The following is a 7,777-nucleotide window of genomic DNA, read 5'->3' on the forward strand; positions in this document are numbered from 1 at the left end:
TAAGCCAGAGGGAAGTGAAGAAGAAGTGAGATAATAAGAGTATGTAAATTATCACCAAAAATAGAAGTGAATCCCATTGCAGCTGGCTCTAGTGGAGACCAAGAACTATGGAAGGCCTTTGACTGTGCCAGCATTTGTGGTGATGATGATGATGACTTAACACACAAGGATGCCAAGGGGATATGTATCTGGTGGAGGTGGGCACCATGACAGGGTGACTCTGGAGGTCAGAGAAAAAAGGATCCTGAGCTTCTCCTGGGTCCCTGCTCTCCTCAAGTGCAAGGGAGCGCTCACGAGGGTGCTGGCTGATTTGTTATGGTACATGTTGCTTCCTGGGCAGAGGTGGGCCAGCTGGGGAGGGCCAGACAGAGGAACCAAGAAGGAAGGCCCTGATCAATTGTGGAGACAGAAGCCTTAAAGAGAAATTATATTCTCTCTTGGGGAAGGGTATAGAAAAGCTAAGAGTGCAGATCCAGTGAGCAGTAACTCCAGTCCTGCCCTGAGAGTATCTTTGGGGACCAGCTGGAGAGGCGTCTGCCTCCACAGGGAGCAGGAAAACTAGAGGATTGAATCTGGCTTGCCTTGTTCAAAAAGGAAGGATGGAGGATGAAAGCAACAGCCTCACCCCCCAGAGGTGCTGCTCTGAGCTCAGAACACAGAGTAGAGGCACCATAAATCACAACCGGTGTTGCTGCCACCACTGACTGTTAAAAGGAAAGCCCACTTTTCCTTCGCTGACAGGCTATTAACAAATGGTAAAGGTGCTCACTGTGGCTTCATGAGAGAAAGCCCCCAGCCCATCACAACCAAGAAGAAAGAACATCTGTGTAAACTGCCTGGAGATGCCAGAATAATTTGCCACAAATGGGGTGGCTAGAAACAACACAAACTAGGACCAGCTCAGTAACATGGCAGTAGCACATTGTTCAAGTGATGTTGGATCCATATGGGGAACTGTGGTTCAGTTCCCTGATTAAACCGTACACACTGGGCGTGCATGTCCACAATTCTGGCTGACTGGGAGAGCTGAGAAGATGACAGTGGTGTGAGACCCTGTTGAAGGTGCTTCTCTCTTTATCTATCTCAATAATATACTAAAAAAATAATTAAAATAACACACATTTATTTACTCACAGTTATGGAAGCCAGAGTGAAGAACCAAGGCATCAATAGCTGTGCCTTCTAAGAGTTCTAGGAAATCTTCCCTATTCCAGCCTCAGCGGTTCCAGGTCTCCTTGGTTTGTGGCTGCACTACTTGAGTCTCTGCCACCATCTTTGCCAAGCCTTCTCCACTATACATCTCTGTATCTCAAATCTCTGTCGGTCTTACTTTAAAGGGCATGTGCCATTGATTTTAGGGTCTACTTTAAATGCAGGTCATCTCATCTCAAGATTCATAACTTTTATTACATTCATATAAACTCTTTTTTCAAATAAGGTCACAACCACAGATTCTGAGGAAGAGTACTTGAACATGGCTTTTGGGGACCACTAATCAACACACAGAAACTAGGATGTGGAGATGAGTTCCTACCTCTCTCTTCTGGAAGACCTCCAGCCCATAACTTTAAAATCTGTCCCCTGTAAAGCTTTCACATGGGTCACCTAATATTATCTTTACCATAACCCTCTCCTTGATAGATTCTGCTGTGATGCCCATTTAATGTGTGGGGAAACTGTGCCCAGAGTGATATCCGTCAGATAAAAGCAAGCAATGCCATCCCAATTTGTCTTCTTTATCTCCTTAGTTGGAGTCTATCATCAATTTTAGTGAAACAAGCAGATGGGGTAAAAGAAGCAGGTGTCCCAGTGATCACCACGCCCATCCTTCCCTTCACTTTTTTAGGGGCAATGCACTTGTCTTGGTGTGTGTAGGCATATCAAGAACATAGGGGAAGGGGTGGATGATTAGGGAATCTAGTTTCCCAACTGGCATTTAGACTGGCATATGATCTGGGATGTTAATAGACATAAACTGCCTGTAATAAGCAAAGCTCACCACCGACTGTTCTGGGGCTGTCTTCCACATAAGTGTGTGAATGATTGAGAGAGCTCATTTGCAGCATTCACACATTTGAAAGGGCTACTTTGGGTGCTAATCAGAAAACACACACAGCTAATTAGAGCATCATACAACTTCATAAAGCTTTGCGTGGAAAACCAGATCAGGGTTCATGGACATTCAGAGATACTTGTCAGACCTACAACAAGCAAGCTTAGATAACTTTTGTGCGTAAAGATGTGATGCTGAGCTACTTCCATTAGAGAGGATGTTCATTTCTCACCATCATTTTTCAGCTATCTGAACCCTCTTGATCTCTACATCTAAAGTAGGAACCCCTACAAGCAGGGTGCAAATAGCATGGGCTTTGTCTTTTGATTTAAAAAATATTTGTTCCATTCAATCTAAGACCTGAGCATTCTGTAATTCAAATGGGACCAATGTGTGATTGCTTTGTAGGAGCTTAATAAGCCTTGTGCATTCCATAGGGAGTTGCTGAGATGGAGACTTGTCCCTGAATCTGTTACAACACATTACAAATATGTCAAGTGTTCAAGATTGAGTTGGGTCTCAGGAACAGCATGAGACATTCTTGACCTATATTTTTAAGTAACCTAGAGACAAATGTCTTCCACATTTTCTCAAACATTTAAGCAATATGATAAAAATAATATCAGCCATTTAAGTAAATAGAATAGCAAATTAGCATAACTTGGTTACTTATGATTAAGGACAGATAAGCCCTTTCTGGAAATTGAATATGTAGAAATTCATAGATTTCAAAATTGTTCAGCTAAGTTGTGTTGACTAACATACAAAATGTTCTTTGACTTAAATATTCCTTTTTTTAAAATCAACAACAGCACTGTTAATATTTTCATATCTGTTTGCAAATAATTAACCGCTGATAGAGATTAGAGAATATATCCACTATCATAAATGATGGTACCTTTTCAAAACAATAAGGTTTATCTTTTTAAAATTAACTACTTGCATTTTTCAGAAGCAAAGCTAATACATACAGCAAGGGAGTCCTCTTTCAACATTAGGGTCTATGTTGCCGTCATTGTCCTAATGGATCATTTTACCCAAACCCTTTTCACAAGAATACCAAATAGTGTTCTTTCTATAACAGTTTTAAGGCCAATTTATTGTCAAGTTATTTATTATTAGGCTTCCCTTTGACCCAGTTCATTGTATGAAGGCAACGTTGAATTAGAGTGCCTTTGATCTCAGTGAACCAGATCCAAAGCGTCTCTGGTGGTTTTAGTGAATTGTATGCTGTAATTCTTAATGAAATCATATAATTATTCATCATCACTTAATAGGATAAAGACTTCCTTAAAAAGCCAATGAGAAAATGCTAAGTAGATTTTTCAATCATAAATAACAAGTGGCATGACAATGTAATGCAAGGACATGGAAAACCTTGGTAAACTTCCCAAGAATCAGGTCATTGCTCCTCTTGTCCTGGGGAGAAAAGTATTTTTAAAAGTAATAACATTTTGAAAATGTTTATGCCTGTTTAAATTGTAGAAAACTCATTTTTCAGTGTCTTAGTTTTACTTAGTTTTCATTCTCTTCTACCCTTGAGTAGTCCTTTGGTCCTATTTAACTATTTCCTTTCAGTGGATAAACTTGAACATTTAAATCTAAATTACCAGATTTAAATCACTGCCTAAACACACTCCAATTACTTTGTTGGCACATCAGCCAACTAATGGCAGCCCTTGCTAGGCTCATATGGTCTCGTGATTTCCATACTCCTACTCCTCCCCCTGCCTTCAGAGCTCAAGGGTCTAGGAAGCTGTATGAGGAAGGCTTAACAACTACTGCAAGTTTATAGGGAAATAAAGAAAGTAAACCAAGAAACAGGAATCGTCAGTTTTTTATTTAGTTTTGGTTTTTGCCAAAGGGTGTATGTGCTGTTCAGAGAAAGACAATGAGAAGGAAAATAAGAAATCACCTTCCCAGAGGAGATGTCCACACTGCAATCCATTCTCCTCCATTCACACCTGCACACATACCCAGCGTGATTTTAAAGCTGGGTCCTGGATTCAAACCACAGTCGGCCATGTGGAAGTCCAGCACCTTAACCATCTCCTGGCCTTAGATTTGTCAGTTATTGTAGATTCAGGAAGTGAGAGATAAGTTGTGTTCATAAAAATGCCCACTAGGTATCTCCTCTTGGATGTCCCCCAACCGTATCAAACTTGAAATGTCTAAATCAAATCCTCCATCTTTTCCCACCAAAATATAATCTTTCTTCTATATAAGGGTATTTCAAAAAGTTCATGGAAAAATGATAAGTATGAGTTTATCTTCAAATTCATGGATAATTTTTTTCATAATATACTTTTCTCTGTAAACTTTTCAAAGACCCGTTCATGTATTCTTTCATAGTTAATAGTTCCACAGTCTGCCCAGGCTTCTGAGCTAACAGCTGGTGGGGGCAGCAGGGGAGGTCGGGTCATCCCTGCTCCCTCTTTCTTTTTTACCACTGCTACTTGTCAATGAATATGAAGTCATCTTCTTTGGACCCCCTTCATATCTCACCATTTCATTTCATCTCTCCAATCCTATAGCTGCCCCTTGAGCTCACACTAGCATTATGTCTCTCTCACATACATATCCTCCTACTGTCTCTTGCCTCCAGTATTGTACATATACAGCCCATCCTCTAGCCAGAGCTTCTTATGTGGTATGTCAGAAGTTACAGACGTATCAAAGTGGTGAGGCCCTCAGCACTCAGGGTGGCCAGGAAGAGCTCCCTGAGTTCACCCTAGCATATTGAAGAAATGTCCTTTGTCCATGTATACCTCAAAGTAAGAAAAGTGGGAAGAACTGAGCTACAGAATGAACATTGTCTGTACCAAAACAGTGGAAACCCAGACCCATGGTGAGCCCAGTTCAAGCCGGGTATGTAGGTTGCCAAGTGCATCTAGTGGCTGAGTCCTAATTACACTGCATTGCAGGGAACTGATGGGATATATGAAAGACTTAACCAGGGCCATGAGGGTGGGAATGAAAGGAGTTAAGAAACATTTGGCACTTAACCTGGAGCAGAAGGACTCTTGAAGTTTCAACCATTGATGTGGGGGAGGATGTTGATATCATTAAATAAGATTGTGCAAACAGGAGAAGTAGCATTTGGGGGAAAGACTGGGAGTGAGAGCTAGCCTTCATAAACTGGGTTTGTAGGCTATATCATTTAACATTCAGGAGGGACATTCATTTTGCAGAGCAAAGCATCTGAAATTCAAGCCTACGGCTCAGGAGAGAGAAAGAAACAGGAAGGATATTTGTAAGAGCTATTTATAAAGAGATGACACAGCAGCTCTAAGTCTTCCAAAAGAGATTGGTAAGAACAGGCCACTGGGCAAACTCTATTTAAGGGATGCTTGGAGAAGGAGATCCAGGAAAGGAGAGAGAGAAAGTGACAGATGCAGGAAGGTCTCGGAGCCCACAGTGGCAGCTGGAATTCCCAGAATAAAATAACAGCATCAAGTGTCATAGTAATACAGGTAGGATGAAGACCAAGAAAAAGCCATAGAGCCTGGCCTCTAAGGTGATAGTTGACTTCAAAAGAACTGTTTCAGCCATGATGGTAATACCATCTAGATTCATTAAGATTTCCAAGAAATTATTTTTTCCAAGAATTTTTTTTTTCGGGGAAATTCTTGTCAAGAATAAAGGAACAGGAGCAGGAAGAAAGAGTCCAGGGATGATGATCTGCATCATCATTCATTGTGAGAAGAGAAAGGGAAAAAAGGATTAGGGAAGAAGAGCAACCTCAAGTTGCAATACATTTCAGAGGGCTGCAACCAGGTTGATGGAGAATTTGCGAACAAAATTTGCTTGTTAGAGAAATCCTGCATTGGGCAGAAATGGTCATCTAGAAAATGCATTAGAAACATAAATGGTCTGGTCTAAGCTGTTCTTATTGCTATACACAGCAGAGCTGAAACAGAGGAGACACAAGGAGTTTAGTCAGTAGCCAGGGCCTGGTAAGGAGGCCATGTGCTGTGGAGTTTTGACCTGACATTATCACAGCAACCTGTAACTAAGTAACTGGCCAAGGTTACACAGTTTTATAGGGTTGCTGAGACGAGACACAACTCTCTGTTATTCTTTCCATGGCATATCTGGCCCTCTCCCTAAGTCCCATGGTCTCCCAGAACTTCCCATTGTGATAGGCATGTAGTTAGTTGACACCATCACATAGGTAGGTCTATCCCAGTTTGTATCCAGTGGACGCTGTTGCCTTTGATGTATGCTTTCCTTTAGGTTGTGGTTCAAAGGATCTTGTTACCTCTATTTTTTGATTCAAGTATGACACTGAAGAGTTGACATTAAAGTACCATAGAGAAAGAAGCCAGGTCTCTGGGCCCAGGCAGGAGGTATGAAGATGATTCCATCTGCCTTTGTGAGGAACTATAATGAGATGTCTTGAAAAACACACCATGCACAGTGACTTATACAGCTCTAAACCCTGAATGGCCCACCACGTGCACACAAGGGCATTCTATATGTGTTTGCCAGATGACAGAACCAACTAACTGCTCTGTGTTTGTTTCCAGGTGACCTCATACATTTGCCTCCATACCTTAGAATGGACTTTTTGTTAAACCGAGGTGGTCCAGGCACCAGCAGGGACCTGAGTTTAGGACAAGCCTGCTTGGAACCTCAGAAAAGCCGGACCCTGAAGCGCCCCACGGTCCTTGAGCCCATCCCGATGGAGGCCTCCTCCTCCACCTCCTCCACGAGAGAAGGACAGTCGTGGCAGGCAGGGGCCGTGGCCACATTACCTCAGCGAGAAGGGGCCGAGCTGGGACAGGCAGCTAAAATGAGCAGCTCCCAAGAATCACTGCTCGACTCTCGGGGCCATTTGAAAGGAAATAATCCCTACGCAAAATCTTACACCCTGGTATAACAAACAGCATGACTGGACAGCGGTTGTAAATACAATTTAAACAATTCAATCAAAGCTACCTTTTTTTTACGGAATTCCAATATTTATAATTAAAGAAAATTGCCAAAATATATTAAAAAAAAAAAAAGAAAAAATACTGAAACCACAGACAGTGCAAAGACTCTCCTGCTTTTTTTCTGTCTGAGTGTGAGCTCCATCCGCCTGGGCATCTGATTTTTTGGGAAAGAAGTCCAGTTTTATGATCTTCACAGGCTATTGCATTTTTACTGATTTTCTACAAAGTGCATGGGGAACTAATTAAACCTTCTGACTGGAAGTTCTATCACACAAGAGTCAAGAAAGAAAACAGGGGGGGAAATTAGCCTATTTGTGAATTTAAAAAGAACCTTCATTTGGGGGCAGGGGAAAACTTTAGTCACGTTTGCACAACTTCCTTTCCCATTAGAAACTGGGTCCTCAATTTGATCTTCTTTTGTTGTTAATTAGGATGAGTGCCGTCAGTGAGGGGTGGGGGGAATCAATTTGGTTTTCTTTTTTGTTTATTTTTTAATTTAATGAGACACTCTTTGCATTTTGTCTAAGCGAAATAAAAAAGAAAAGGTCGTCTGCCTTTATTTCGATGTCTACTTCTCTTGTCTCCTAATGATTGCTTGGTCTTCTTTTCTACTGATACTTGTGTTTACAAACACTAGGAATGGATCCAAAACCCGATTTAATAAACCAGAGAAGATACTAATGCCCTGGACACCTCAGGAATTGCTGGAAAAGAAGGTGCCACTTCTGTTCTCGAGCTGAAAGAGACAAAACGCCACCTGGAAATGAGGGTCTGGCCCCGGTATTTC

At 41.6% G+C, this 7,777-nt stretch overlaps 1 protein-coding gene across 1 annotated transcript in view; it reads left to right on the forward strand.

Annotated features, from left to right (window-relative positions):
- The window catches only part of DSCAM (DS cell adhesion molecule), a 327,084-nt gene extending 319,596 nt beyond the window's left edge, over positions 1 to 7,488 (forward strand). The window contains exon 30 of the mRNA XM_027774893.1: positions 6,583 to 7,488. Within this exon, the coding sequence (XP_027630694.1) occupies positions 6,583 to 6,935 (353 nt within the window). The 3' untranslated portion in view covers positions 6,936 to 7,488. The remainder of the gene's footprint in view (positions 1 to 6,582) is intronic.
- The last annotated feature ends 289 nt before the right edge of the window (positions 7,489 to 7,777 follow it).

This window comes from Tupaia chinensis, unplaced genomic scaffold, assembly GCF_000334495.1.
Source record: "Tupaia chinensis unplaced genomic scaffold, TupChi_1.0 Scaffold000492_1, whole genome shotgun sequence".
Taxonomy (NCBI): Eukaryota; Metazoa; Chordata; class Mammalia; order Scandentia; family Tupaiidae; genus Tupaia; species Tupaia belangeri.